This window comes from Muntiacus reevesi, chromosome 1 (assembly GCF_963930625.1).
Source record: "Muntiacus reevesi chromosome 1, mMunRee1.1, whole genome shotgun sequence".
Lineage (NCBI taxonomy): Eukaryota > Metazoa > Chordata > Mammalia > Artiodactyla > Cervidae > Muntiacus > Muntiacus reevesi.
The window spans coordinates 78201740-78215521 of record NC_089249.1 but is presented as its reverse complement, the minus strand read 5'-3'; the positions used below and the strand labels follow the sequence as shown (position 1 = coordinate 78215521).

Here is a 13782-nt window from a genome sequence, read left to right as displayed (position 1 = left end):
TGGGGAGGTTGCGCTCCCTCCGTGAGTCCGGGTCACTGGAAGCTGAGCTGTACTCTTGAGTTTCCTCCTTTGGGAGTCTCGGGATAGGGAACATTTAGTGCTCAGAAATTGCCCCTCTGGGAACCCCAATCTCCACTTCCTTCTATCTCATTTTGTCGTTCTGGCCGCGCCCTAACCCTCTTTCCCTGAAGCTGGGTTGTTATGATGGTGAATTATTCAAGAAGCCTTGCAGCCTGACGCCATCTATGGGCAGTGCCTCCTCCCACCCCCTCTCTCCTGTAGGGCCCCACGGCTGTCCCCAAAGTCATAGGGTCCCGAAGCTGTTTACAAGACCTCACGCTTTTAGTAACTTAATGAGTTTGTTGAGGACCTACTAAGTGTTAGACCAAGTGCAATGAGCAACCCCCTGCTCATAGGAGTTTGCATTCTATGGGACGACAGAAACAAGATAATTTTAGATAGCAATTAAGTGTTCAAAACAACAGGGCGGTATGATAGAATGCGAAGTGTTCAACGAGAAAATGAATATTGAACTAAGACTCTCGAATTAGGTGAAAGCAACAGCGATAGGGCAGAGTTTCGTGTTGGTGAAGAGCTAGCTGGTGCAAAGTCTCTTGTGCAGTGGCAGTTGGAGTGAAGCAGAGCGGACCAGGTTGTACCTGACCACAGTTTCATAAGGAGTTTGGAGATTATTCTAAATACAATGGAAAGCTATTACATTTAGGCAGAACTTTGATATGACATGATTTCTTATCACTTTGCTGACTGGAGAGTGGATTGTGGGAAGAATGGAAATAGATCAATTAAGAGGCAAGGAGAGAGGGTTGTGACTAGGGCTAGGTAGCTGGTGAGACATGGAAGAATTCAGGGTAAGACTGGACATGCCAGGTGAGAAAAAAGAAATGAGGGTAATTCCTATGCTTATGGAAAGTGCAACGGGGTGAGTGGTGGTACCATGTATTAAGAGAAGAATGTTTGGAGAGGAGCAGGCACAAGGGTTGGAATCAAGAGCTCCATTGTGGCCATGTTGAGTCTGAGACACCCATTAAATATCTGAGGAGAGATGTCACATTGGAGGTTGGAGCTCATGGAGAGGTAAAGGAGAGAATTATCCATGAACACATAGATGGCTGTGAAAGCCATGGATCTTGTAGGGCCACCTATAGACAAAGTGGAGGTAGAAAAAAGAAGAGAGCCAACGGGAGAGACCTGGGGCTCTCCAGTGTTAATCGGATAGGCAGAGGTGTGAATGCTGACAAATGATTCCATGACAGCAAAGTAGGAGGAAATACAGAAGAGTATGATGTCTCTGGGCTTCCCGGGTGGCTCAGTGGTAAAGAATCTGCCTGCCAATGCAGGAGACTCAGGTTCCATCCCTGGTTTGGGAAGATCCCCTGGAGAAGGAAACGGCAACCCACTCCAGTATTCTTGGCTGCGAAGACCCATGGACAGAGGAGCCTGGTGGGCTACAGTCCATGGGGGTCTCAAAAGAATCAATCACAGCTTAGCAACTAAACAACAACATGGTCTTTAAAGACAAGAAAGGGGAAAATTCAAGAGAAAAGATGCTGATTCAGTTCAGTTCAGTCGCTCAGTCGTGTCCGACTCTGCAACCCCATGAATCGCAGCACGCCAGGCCTCCCTGTCTATCACGAACTCCCAGAGTTTACTCAAACTCATATCCATCAAGTTGGTGATGCCATCCAGCCATCTCATCCTCTGTTGTCCCCTTCTCCTCCTGCCCCCAATCCCTCCCAGCATCAGGGTCTTCTCCAGTGAGTCAACTCTTCACATGAGGTGGCCAAAGTATTGGAGTTTCAGCTTCAGGGTCAGTTATTCCAATGAACACCCAGGACTGATCTCCTTTAGGAAGGACTGGTTGGATCTCCTTGCTGTCCAAGGGACTCTCAAGAGTCTTCTCCAACACCACAGTTCAGAAGCATCAATTTTTCGGTGCTCACCTTTCTTCACAGTCCAACTCTCACATCCATACATGACCACTGGAAAAACCATAGCCTTGACTAGACAGACCTTTGTTGGCAAAGTAATGTCTCTGCTTTTTAATATGCTATCTAAGTTGGTCATAACTTTCCTTCCAAGGAGTAAGTGTCTTTTAATTTCATGGCTGCAACCACCATCTGCAGTGATTTTAGAGCCCCCCAAAATAAACTCTGACACTGTTTCCACTGTTTCCCCATCTATTTGCTATTAAGTGATGGGACCAGATGCCATGATCTTAGTTTTCTGAATGTTGAGCGTTAAGCCAACTTTTTCACTCTCCTCTTTCACTTTCATCAAGAGGCTTTTTAGTTCCTCTTCACTTTCTGCCATAAGATGCTAATTAGGTGGGTTAAATGCTTATCAGAAGTCAAGTGAAATGCATGCAAGCAGAGAAACAGCCACTGAGTCTGATACTTGGTTACTGAAAATTTTGTTTCAAGAGCAGTGCCTGGGGAGAGGGAGGGGAAGGAACCTGATGGGAATGGGTGAGGAGAGAATGGATGTTTGAGCAGAAGGAAGGAAGACAAAAAATGTTTGGCTATGAAAAGGGGCAGAGATACTGTGTGGTAGCTGGAAATAGAAATCGGTGTCTTGAAAGTTTTCATAACTAAGAGAGATGCTAGCACAAATCTCAATGGTGATAAAGAATGACCCAGAAGAGAAGGGAAAAACTGAAATTTATTGAAGGCTTACTTAGTGTGTTAAGAGCTTTACAAACTTTCGTCCTCACAATGTTCTATGGATCAGGCAGTTGAGGTTAAATAACTTGCCCAAGGTCATGCAGTTAGAGGTGGTAGAGCTGAGAGGCCAGCCTGATTTTTCTGACCCTTCATGCCTCACCACCCCATTGCACAGGCATACAGTCCCCTATGCTTAAACACCCGGGACACCTGTGCCCTGGCCACAACCCCTGGTGAATCAGAGTTACTGTCATGCCAGAGGAACTGGACTTTATTTTCCTCCTCCAGCACCAGAAGCACAGGTATGTCCCCCCAGAGCCTGAACACCCATGCAGCAGAGGACAGGAGCTCTCCCAGGCCAGAAGGCAGAGGCAAGCAGCAGAAGCCCCTAGAGGTAGGAGGGAAACGGATACTTCTGGGACTGTTCAGCAGGTTTCTCTCTGTGTCAGCCAGAGCAAGAGGGTGCTGGGGGCTGCTGTGGCCCCAGCACTCATCTGGATCTGTTCGGGGTTGGGGGCGCCCGGGTCAGAGCCCAGTCTCCCGGCTGCCCCCATTGAGGCTGAGGCTGTGGGGACGGGTAGCACGCTCCAGCCTACGGCCCGACAGGAGGCGCCTCAGGGAGGAGCCGGAGCTCAGGTCGCCGCAGCTGCGAAGGTGAAGGCTCTCTCGGCCTGGCCGGCCCCAGGAGCTCCGGGGCGCCTAGATGGGGCCATAGGAGAGAGCATCAGTGTGGCTCCCGGTACAAAGTTCCAGGCTTTCCTGGGTGTCTTCCATGGCTCCCCTGACTCTACCTGCTTATGCCCATGAGCTCCATTCCCATTGGGATCTGGGGCCTTCCTGGACATCTGGAGGAAACGGGTGACCAGGCCCCGGCCTGGCCAGCTGCCCTTCAGGTCCCCCAGGGAGTGGGCAGGTGCAGGGCCCGAGGGCAGGGGGACCTTCTGGAAGGTGGGCACAGGGCGCCGCTTCTCTGCTGAGCGGGCACGGAGCAACTTGGGGGAAGGGCAAGGGGCTAGACGGAAGAGGCAGGCTTCAGAGCAGAGCCCTGGAGAAAGAGAGAGGGAGGGTGGGTGGAATGGAAGGTCCAGAAAAGGCCAGGCAGCACTGCCCTATCCCCCGCCCCCTGGGCACCAACAATATGCCTAACCTGTATCTGCAGAGGAAACGGAAGCAGCTTCTTCCTCAAGCACTTTGGTATAAAGGTCCCTGAATTCAGCTGAAGGGGAGAGGAGAGAAACACGGACTGAGCTGGGAGTGCGTAGTAGACACCCCCACCCATCTCACCGCCCTCCTGAGAACCCAAGCCTACAGCGTACCCAGCTCCTACAGCCCACTCCCAACCAAGGGGGCATTGTCGCTGCCCATGTCTGCCAGCAGCTAGATGGAACGATCCACCATATCAGGGACTAAGGCGCCATCACCCTCTGCTGCATCCTCCCCAGTGCCTGGCGCAGACAAGCATGTTCTGTGCCAGGGCGGAAGCATTTGACCTGCATCTCTTCTCAGTAACGCCACAGTATGTGTGGTGAGGTACTGTTATACCCATTTTACAGGTGGGAAACTGAGGCTTGGAAAGAGTAGGTAATTTACTGAAGCTGGGGCCTGTGAGACTGGGTTCCAACAACCAAATCTTTTTTTTTAACCACTAAGCTACTGGCTGGTGTGTTTTTCACAGGTGATGTAAGTGTCTGATGCAGGTGTGAATCAGAATTTCTGCCTTCTCAGAGACCCCAGTAGTGTCCCAAATCCTGGTGGGCGTCCCTGGCCCTCTCACTCCCAGTGCATACCCTCTCCTGAACCCTGTGGGGGCTCACCGGTGTTGCTGGAGGTGGTGATGCCCGGGTCACTGTGGGACCGTGGCAGCAGCAGTGGTGGCCGGGGAGCCGGGTGAGGAGGCCGGTGCCCCGGCGGGGTGAGGGAACCTGAGCTATCGCTGAAGCGGCGAGCCGGGGCTCGGGGGGAAGGGGCGGCAGCTGGCCGGCTGCCTCCCCGGGGGACCCGCCGCCTCAGCTCGGGGAAGCAGGGTCCCACCCAAGGCGGCCAGCCCTCCAGCCGGTGGCAGCTGCGGGCCGCTGTGGGGGCACCCAGTGGGGGCGGGGCTTCGGGGGCAGAGCAGGAGTAGGAGCGGGCTGCCCTCGGGGGCCGCCGGGGAAGGGGGCTGTCCTCGAAGGGGCCCCGAAGGCCGCAGTCCAGGCTGAGGCAGTAGCCGGCGCGGCTGCGCTGAATCGAGCGGAAGAGCACGTAGTCAACGGAGCGCACGGAGCCCTGCAACTCCAGCAGGCACGAGTCCTCCGACGGGCTGGAGCCCCCGGGAAGGTCACCAATGGCTGAGAGCACCAGAGACCCGCTGTCCATGGACACTGCGGGCAGGAGGGGGCGCTGGCTAGCATCAGCCTGGCCAGGTCCCCGCAGTGCCCCTTCCTCTGGGCAAGCCTCAGAGGAGACAGGATTCCAGGAGAAGGCAGCCCTGGCTTGTCACTCAACCACCAACTCAGTCTAATCTCTCCCTTTCTGCCCCGCCCCCCACTGGCTCCGCTATCCCAGGTGTCCCAGTCCTTGTCCACCCCCCCACTTCCTGCTCACCATCTACAATGGAGGCCACGCGCTCGCAGATGCAGGCGCCATCATGCAGCTGAGGATCAAAGAGAGTGGCCTGCAGAAAACACAAGGGTCAAGCGTCCAGCCCTGCACACCGATAGGGCCACCCCATAGGCTTGACAGAGCTCTGGAGACCTAGATTCCAGTCCAGCTTTGTCACTCTGTCCAAGTCACTTATGTGGGCCTCAGTTTCCATGTCTGTAAAATGGAAATAACAGTTCTTACCCCACCCACCTCACTACCCTCTCAGGCAGATCAAAGGTGACAGTGGATGTGCCAGTGCTTCAGATCACGAGAACTAGTATTCTTTATCCAGTACCAGCAGCTCACTCAGATTTTCAGGCTCTATCTTGGACTCCCCAGCCTGCACCAAGCCCTGCTCTCACCTGACTGTCTCCTCGTAGCCCCATGACGGCCTCATAAGAAGGGGGGCAATCAGTAGGGTACAAGGGCACTGGGCTGTCCATGGAGCCATTGTAGGTGATGCTGGCAGAAGGAGGGAAAGGGTCAAAGCCTGGAAAAGAACTATTCTGAAAAGATCCCTCCCCACCAATCTGCTCCCAGCCCCAGTCTCCTTCCTTAGTTCCCCCAATAGGACTGCCTGGCCTCACCTCTGCGCATCTGTTTCCGAGCTGCAGGTGTACTCTGGGGGGTAGTAGGGTGGTGGGGGCACAGGCGGTACAAATTCCTCCAGGTCCAGCATGGTGTGCAGGAGAGGGTCTGGGGGCGAGGAGGTACAGCCCAAAGGCCCCAGAGGGCCTGAGACTGAGCGTTCAGGGGCCAACTGTTGGGGAGCAAGCAGGTCGGCAAGCTTGGATTCTGGGAATACAGCTCCTTGATTCCCAAATTCCTCTCTCCTCTACATTTTCTGACCCCGCCCCCTCCAAGAAGCTCAGTTCTGGCCCCTTCCTTTGCCAGAACGGGTTCCTCTTCTAACTGCCCCAGCTGAGGACCTTCACCTCCTACCCTGCCCATCTAGAAATTCCTCCTCTTTATGGACTCTTCTGCACCCAGAATCACTCTCTGTTCTGTCCCCACCAGAACATCAACCTGTTATCCCTGCCCCCATCTAAGACTTTCTGGACTCCGCCCAACTTTTAGTCCCATTCTCCAATGCCCTGGGGCTGACATCACACACTTCTGTTACTCCCAGTGATTCCCCTCCTCACCCTCCAGTGGACCTCTTAAATATTCCTACAATCAACATGCCTATTAGGTGAGCCACAGTCCCTGGTGCTCAAAAGCCAGCGCTGCAGCCATCCCCGCCCCCACCCCCCCCCCAAGACCAGTCCTAGCACACACACCCCTGCCCCCAGCCTACCTTCTTGGCCTTGACCCCAGCTTCCCACTCACCGTGTGCACAAGGTCCAGGGAGAAGATCTGGATGCAGCAGACAATGGCAGAGAGGGTACATATTATGGCAGCAGAGATGGTGAGCCCACAGACGCTGAAGAGTAAGTTCTGGGGAAGGCAAGAGAGAGGAATGTGAGAGGAACCTAGGGTGGAGTAAGTCCCACATATTCAGGGCCTGTGAGGACTCAGGAGGAGACAGAAAAGTGGGAGCCAGGATGATGGTAGGAGAGAAAGGAACAGTGGAGATCGGGGTGCATGCTCACCTTGAGGGCCCCTCGGGCTTCATCACAGGTGGAGTTAGGAGCAATTTTCAGTTCCTGCCCCGACTCTGGACAGGGCCTGAGAAGACGAACAGAGGGGCAGCACACGCAGACCTTTCCGTCCTGAGTGGGAGTGGAGAGAGTGAGGCAGCCTGAATCCGGACAAGCCGAGGTGTTCCGCACACCTCCCCCAGCTAGCGCACTCAGGCTCTCCTTCCTCAAATCTCACCAAGTCGCAGTCTTGGAAGTCTCGGGCCAGCTGAGCATTTTTACAGGAGAGAACGGAGCCAGCCATGCTGAGCATGACGCAGAGCACAGAGAGCAAAGAGAAGAAGGAGATCTGGGGAGCAGAGGGCACAGATTCAGGGCTGGGGCCCCCAAATACCCTCTACCGCAAACGGAGCCCCCTCACTCACAGGCATGCGTGCCTGTCAACATGAATAGAAGAGTCAGTTCCCTTCTTGGGGGCATAAATGGGCATCCCCTCAGGTGCTAGGCACCTGCCTCCCAGTGGGCATCAGACCGTGGCACCTACCACTAGAGTGAACGGCCGCTTCCAAGAAACGATGCCAACAACCCCAGAAAACGCCAGCTGGGGATAAAGCGGGCACAGGTTCAGCATGATGGGGAGGCACCTGGGTGAGCCCTGCACCACAGGGTGTACCCAACTCTGTAAGGAGTAAGAGGACCAGGAGAGGCCAGGATTTGGACTGGCAGCTGGTGTTGAGGGGTGGGGCCCAAGGAGCCTCCCCCACCCAACAACTGTACGCCCAACTCACCGAGAACCCAGCCCAAGACGGGCAGGATCTCTTGACGCTCTCGGTGGTGGTGATGGAGGAGGCCACCATGCTGAAGGTGACCACCAGGATGCCCAGGAGCACCTGAGCCAGCCCCAGCGTGAGCAGGGCCTGTAGCCAGGGTCGGTGGAGGCGGAGGTGTGTAAGGCCCCGGGTGCTAGGCCGGCTAGTCAGCGAGCGGCTGGAATCGCTAGGCGAGGGCATCATGCCTGCCGCCCGGTTGCCTGAGCCTTGCTCGGCCCCCCCTGGCGCTTGGGAGCATCTCAGAGGCGCCCAAGGCCCCGTCCTTCCTCCTCTCCACCCCCCTCCCTCTAGAGCCCACCCCCTGGCTGGGTCCCCTGGGGCATGGCCCAGGGACTCCAGCTGGGGGGGAGTCCAAGGGGGGGGCCTCACGGAGGGGCCGCGGAGTGCTCCCTCCCCACCACGGGCACTGGACGGGCACCGTGCCCGCGACGGCGATGAGGACGCGGGGGCACCGGCTCATCGCATCTCCCTAGGGAAGAGGGGCGCCGAAAAGGGCCGGTCCGGGAGTGAAGAGAGGGCGGCGTTCCGGAACCGGGAAGGGTGGGAAGGGTAAAAGGCGAGAAGGCTGGTAAAGAAGTCTAGAGAAGAGGGGAGGGTCGGCGTGGGGTGACTCTAGAGGCGCGGTCGGTGTGCCTTCAGAGTGTCCAGTTGGATCCGCGGCCGCCTGGTGGGGAGAGGCTGCGGCGCCACAGTCTCCTGGGTCGCCAGCCCCACTCCCCTCCCCACCACGCTCCTGCTCCCCTAGCTCAGGCTGCAGCAGGTCCGGGACTGGAGACGGGGGATGGGGGATGAGCTGGTGCGGGAGGAGGGGCGTGGTACGAGGGCTAGCGCGATGCACCCCGGGAGTTGTAGTCCCAGTCGGAGACCCTGGGGAGAGGGAGTGGGAGAGGAAGGGGGAGGCACGTGGGGGGGAGGGGAAGGGAGGGAGCGGACGGCAGGGTGGCCGGGCGAGCTGGCCGCAGCCACTGGTCTGGCGAGGAGCTCCGGCCCCCGCAGGGCCCGAGCTAAAGCTTTCGGCGCCTACTTGGGCCCCGCCCAGCCTCTCATGCCCCTCGGCCGCTCAGTTCCCAGCAGAGGTAGCGGCTCTTTCTTAAAGGAGAAAGTCATTAAAGGAGCGGGGTGGAGAGCTGAGTTCCCTGGCAGCTCCGCGATTCCACACCCAACCGTGGACTTCCCTCCCACTTCCTGCGCCAGCCAGTGGGCTCTGCTGTCCCGCCGCCACAGCTCTCCATTTACACTGAGGCCAGGTCCGGCCTTCCCTCTAGGGTCCACAATTCAACCTTCCACTTCCAGTCGCCTCCACTCTATCTTTTGTAAGACCTAGTTCCCATTAAAATTCCAGAAACGGGGATTTGTGTTCCAGTTCCACTTTCTTTTTATTTAAATAACCGAAGCAACAGCCTTGGCACAGCAGAGGGAAGCGGGTCGGGGTGTGTAGTTGTGGCAGCAGTGTGGCCTGATCCAGGGGTGGGAGGGAAGCAGTGACTGGGTCACATTGGGCTCCCCACACCCTTAAGTCAGGTTCAGCAGTCATGGCTGTATGATTGGGGGTACTAGAGTGGAGACATCAAACAGTGATGTCTCAAAGTCCCAGAGACCTCAGGGATGGGGGCTAGTTGCCTCCCTCAAGTGGTGGGGCCAGGGCATCCCAGTTAGGGGTCATGGGGCCCGGAAGGCATTTTCTGCAGCCCCAGCGGCTGCATTGGCAGCTGCAGTTCGCACCGCAGGGTTGGAGAAGACACCAGCTGCAAACTCTTGCTGGGCCTTCTGAAAGCTGGCACCTGTGCGGCGATACAAAGAGTGGATCTGCAAGTAGAAAGCACAGACTTTACAGCATGTTCCAGCCACTGTTAATCCCACTCCAGTTTAATACCATCACGACCACTCACCAGCCTGTAGCTCTAGCTTTTCCTTCTTGGCTCCCTACCAACACACACGCACACCTACCCCTACTAGCCAGCACCACCCCCGCCCAGGTCCATTAGCTGAGAATCCTTCCATCTGCCTGGCCCTCCCCAGTTGCTCCTGAATGTTCCAGCCAAGTCCCCAGGGACGGGTGATATCACTCTCCAGGCACCACCTACAGCCCCTCACCCGCTTCAGCATAACAATTCCCAGCACAGCGATGCCAGTGAAGAACAGAGCAACCAGCAGCATGAGCACCGCTACGGCTGTGTTGACCTTCAGCACCACCAGGGCAGAGATCCAGCCACTGTGAGGAGGAGGAAATACATGCAAGTGAGGAGGACTGCTCCCAGCTAGGTCCCAGTCCTTCCAGCTTCTCCACTGGTCATGTCTTCAAACCAGGGGCCGTTTCCCTGTGAGTCTGGCGATTTGCCATGCACTACAATCCCAAACTAGTTTAATCTCAGCTTCTGAACCATCCTAGCTCTCCAAGCTCTTTCAGACATCCTCACTCCAAACAGATCTTTCTGTTGAGGATGCTTCCTCTTCAACATTACACATGCCTCCTCCAAGAAGCCTCCTCAGACTAAGCATGTCCAGCCATCTTTCCCTTAATCTAGGTCTGTTGACATTACTGTCTGAGCTCTCTATCATGGAGAGTGTCCTGTACCCCTATTAAATTAGCATCTCCCAAGGATTAAAACCACAGTTCCTTTTTCTGAACAACTCCTATGCCAGTACCCAATGTTGACTTGATCAAAAGGAGTGGGAGGAACGGGTGAGGGTAAACGGCAGTCTCACAGACCTGAACCCCCAACCTGGGATGCCAATGGCCTGGAGGACAAACAGAACATCCTGGACGAAGAAAATGAAGAAGAAAACGAAGAAATTGAATGAACTGTCACTCCTGCAAAGAGAAAAAAAATGGGAAGTGTAGGCAAAGAATCAGGGTTGTAGGAACAGAAAGGGGCTTCTCCAAGTCCCCTCCCTGCCATCATCCCCACTGCCCCTTCTTACCGGAAAGCCTTGTACATGGGGCGATACCAGCAGACGAAGGAGCAGGGAGTGAAGAGGAGGATCCAGAGGATAGAGAGCCCAAAGCCTGAGCCATTGCTGGTCTCCACACAGAAGCTGGCTAGGCAGGCAAGAAAATTCAAGAGAAGAGCCAGAGTGCTGCCTAAGGGTCAGAGGCACAGGATGATGGGTCAGTGAGAGCTCCTTCTCCGAGAAACCTGCCCCACAACCCTCACCAAATGTGGCAGAGTAAGGATAGGAAGGCAGTTTCCTCCTTCACAGGATCCTCAACAGGGGAGACAGAACCAGCAAATCTCAACTATGTGTCATCGTGTTTGCAAAGACTTTTAAAAGGATCCAGCATATATTTATGCATATGGACAAGGGGAAGAGGGAAAGAGCAAGAACATACATTTGCTAGAAGACTGGAGAAGAAATTCTTAGTACTGTAAAAGGAGTAATCCAGGGAAATTGCCAGAGAAATGAGCCTTCAATGATACTTCATTCAAAATATCTAGTTCTGGGCGAGTGAGCTCCAGGAAAAGGAATGATGTACAACTTACTATCTATACTTTTCCTTCAAAAAGGTTTCTGACTACTCACACATCCAGAGGTAGTACATGGTGGATACTGTCTTCTGAAATTCTTGGGGGATCTCCATGGAGATGTCCTGGAAAAAGCAGGGCTGAACTGGGCAAAAAGAAGGTAGAGGGGGCCAATTGTTCTGTCGAGCTGTAAGGCAGAAAAAGAGCAGGAGGGTCCCACAAGTGAGACAGAGACCAAAAAATCACTCCCCCTTCCTTTTACCCCTGGATTCTCTATTTCCAATTCGAGAGTTCAAGAAGACAAGGGCAAATAGCAAAAATTATATTAGTAGTGTTTATTATGACTTTTGTTTACTATGGCTTACAACTGCTAACCACTATGCCCAGGATTTGTATAGATAACTTTGTTTAACCTCACAACAATCCAGTTAAACAGGTACAAACATTACTCTCATTTTACAAGTAAGGAAACCAAAGCATTCAAGATTAAGTAACTTGCCTAAGAGCTCATCCTTAATAAGCCACTGCACCCAAATTCAAACTCTGCAATCTGGCTCCAGTGCCCATGCTCTGAGCTCCTTTTTTGAGACTTCAAAGCTGTCAGATGCCCTCTGCAACCCTATCAAGGATCCACTTACTAGCTGTGCCGCCCAGGGCAGCATGCTGGAGTTCTCGCTCCCTTCGGTCCAACTCCTCTGCCTTTCGGTTGAGCTCCTCCTGTTTCTTTAGCAGCTCAGCGGTGGCTGCTGCAGTTGAAGCCTGCCCAGTAAGAGCAGACGGAGATGTGAGTCCTGAACCCCAGGGATGCCCCCTCCCCAAACCTCTCCCTATACACCCCCCTACCTGGGAGCTGTAGGAGCCATAGTTCTTGGGTTCTGTGGGGCTGAGTTTTCTTGAGGACTGCAAGGGTGGAGCTGAGGGTGGAGCTATCGGAACAGGGGCAGGAGGCTCATAGCTTGGTGGTGGCTGTTGAGTTTGGAAAAGACCTTAAGCATCATCTAGTCCCCCATAACACAAGAGGCTAGAGTCTACTTGAATACTTTTAGACCTAAAACTCATTACCTAAAGTGGCAGCCCTTCCCCCAGTTATTAGAAAGCTAGTTATTGTGTTTATATCATAGAACTCTCTAACAACTTGCAGCTAACCTCACATCAAGTTCCTCAGCCAAGATTCAAAGCACTCATCTACCAAATCAACCTCCTTAAACTTTCTAAAAACTCTTAACACTTTTCTATTCCAGTGAGACAAACAGGTCTAGTCTTTTTCATCCCTTGCTTTCTAATTGTGTACCTAAGCATACTGTGACTTCTCTGAAACCTAGGTTCGATCCCTGGGTGGGGAAGATCCTCTGGAGAAGGAAATGGCAACCCACTCCAGTACTCTTGCCTGGAAAATCCTATGGGAGGAGACTGGTAGGCTACAGTCTATGGGGGTCACAAAAGAGTCAGATATGACTGAGCGACTTCACTTTCACTTTTCAAGCATATTTTTGTTTTCTCAACTCCAAGCCCATCCCTTTTCATCTTAAAAAAGCCTCCCCAGACAGGGTCTTCATCAGGCCCTGATAGAATCCAGATAATACCAAGACTGACATTTAGAGCTCAAATTGACAGATCTCTGGCCTTGATGTCTTTAGATGGGTTAGGCATCCCATGGCAGACTGGCCTCTTTCAGACAGCCAAGATCACTGTGCTTCTTCCTTCTTTTGCGTGCAGAAAAGTCCCCTGGACCTCAACACAGGCTTGTTGGCATACCCTACCCTTCCCGGCCTTCCTGTGCTCTCCAGAATCTCACCTCCCGGGTCTCAAAAGGGTTGTAGACGTCAAGAGTAGCATAGTGCGTGCTGGGTCGATGCTGGATCACAGCTGGGTCCTGTGGGCAGAGATCTGCGGCTCAGTTGGCACCTGGTGCCTCTGCGGGAACTCATAGGGGCCTCTTCTCAATTGCTGTGGCTCCAAGAACTGCAGCTTGGGGCCACGCTGTTGTCCCAATATATCTGCCCCCAACCTTTCACCCCACACTACCAGTTCCAGCTCCTTAAGGGGCAGGGCCCGCCCCCCAAGGATGCTCACTGGTTTGGAGTCGTCGTCACACCCACGTGGCGGCCCTTCCTCGGATCAAGTGTCACGAACAGGAATACAAGTTAGCCCGACCCTCTAGAACCGAGAAACCACCCCAGTCGCCTAAAAGAGGCCGGCGCAAGTCACCTGAAAGGGGTTGTCAAGCTCGCCGGACTCGGCGAAGGGGTTTCCACCGTCTCTGCTTTGAGCCATGTTTGCAACTTCGGCTTGGGCCGCCCCCTGCCCTCCACGCCCCTGCCGCGGCAGTGGCGGCGGCCGCGGCTCTCAGAGCTCCCTCGGCTCCGCTCTTCTCGGTCCGCCCCGCTTCCCTGTGCACGGATTGGCTGTACCGACCGGAAGGGTCACAAGGATCCCCGCAGCAGCAGCGAGTTGCGCCTGCGTCTCGGATAAAGGAAAAGAAGGAAGTGCCCCACGTGACGCCTCTAACTCGGTCTCAGTAGCCAAGTACCGCCCCTTCCCCACGTGACTTCCTTCGATTAACGAACTACACCTCCCAGTAGGCCTCGCGTCAGAATCCCGATCC

General features: G+C 54.5%; 2 protein-coding genes across 5 annotated transcripts; both read right to left on the bottom strand.

The window, feature by feature from the left end:
- Nucleotides 1-2661: 2661 nt before the first annotated feature.
- On the bottom strand, nucleotides 2662-8524 carry ENTREP3 (endosomal transmembrane epsin interactor 3). Of its 4 annotated transcripts, none has more exons than XM_065902751.1 (12): nucleotides 7672-8520; nucleotides 7428-7562; nucleotides 7122-7232; nucleotides 6896-7015; nucleotides 6633-6740; nucleotides 5891-6063; nucleotides 5666-5765; nucleotides 5265-5334; nucleotides 4496-5008; nucleotides 3829-3897; nucleotides 3473-3726; nucleotides 2662-3380 (listed from the first exon to the last, which is right to left on the bottom strand). In XM_065902751.1, exons 1-12 carry the CDS (start codon nucleotides 7894-7896, stop codon nucleotides 3207-3209), a joined length of 2052 nt encoding a protein of 683 aa, XP_065758823.1. In that variant the 5' UTR covers nucleotides 7897-8520; the 3' UTR covers nucleotides 2662-3206. The 4 variants fall into 4 exon arrangements, with proteins under 4 accessions (XP_065758823.1, XP_065758813.1, XP_065758835.1 ...); XM_065902741.1 differs by having other exon boundaries at nucleotides 4496-5041; nucleotides 7672-8518; XM_065902763.1 differs by having other exon boundaries at nucleotides 4496-5041; nucleotides 7428-7484; nucleotides 7672-8514.
- Nucleotides 8525-9064: 540 nt separating this feature from the next.
- On the bottom strand, nucleotides 9065-13601 carry SCAMP3 (secretory carrier membrane protein 3). The gene is made up of 9 exons (XM_065902734.1): nucleotides 13386-13601; nucleotides 12973-13050; nucleotides 12021-12143; nucleotides 11816-11936; nucleotides 11236-11364; nucleotides 10636-10795; nucleotides 10424-10525; nucleotides 9808-9925; nucleotides 9065-9519 (listed from the first exon to the last, which is right to left on the bottom strand). The coding sequence occupies exons 1-9, from the start codon at nucleotides 13449-13451 to the stop codon at nucleotides 9373-9375; spliced, it is 1044 nt and encodes a 347-aa protein (XP_065758806.1). The 5' UTR covers nucleotides 13452-13601; the 3' UTR covers nucleotides 9065-9372.
- Nucleotides 13602-13782: the final 181 nt, after the last annotated feature.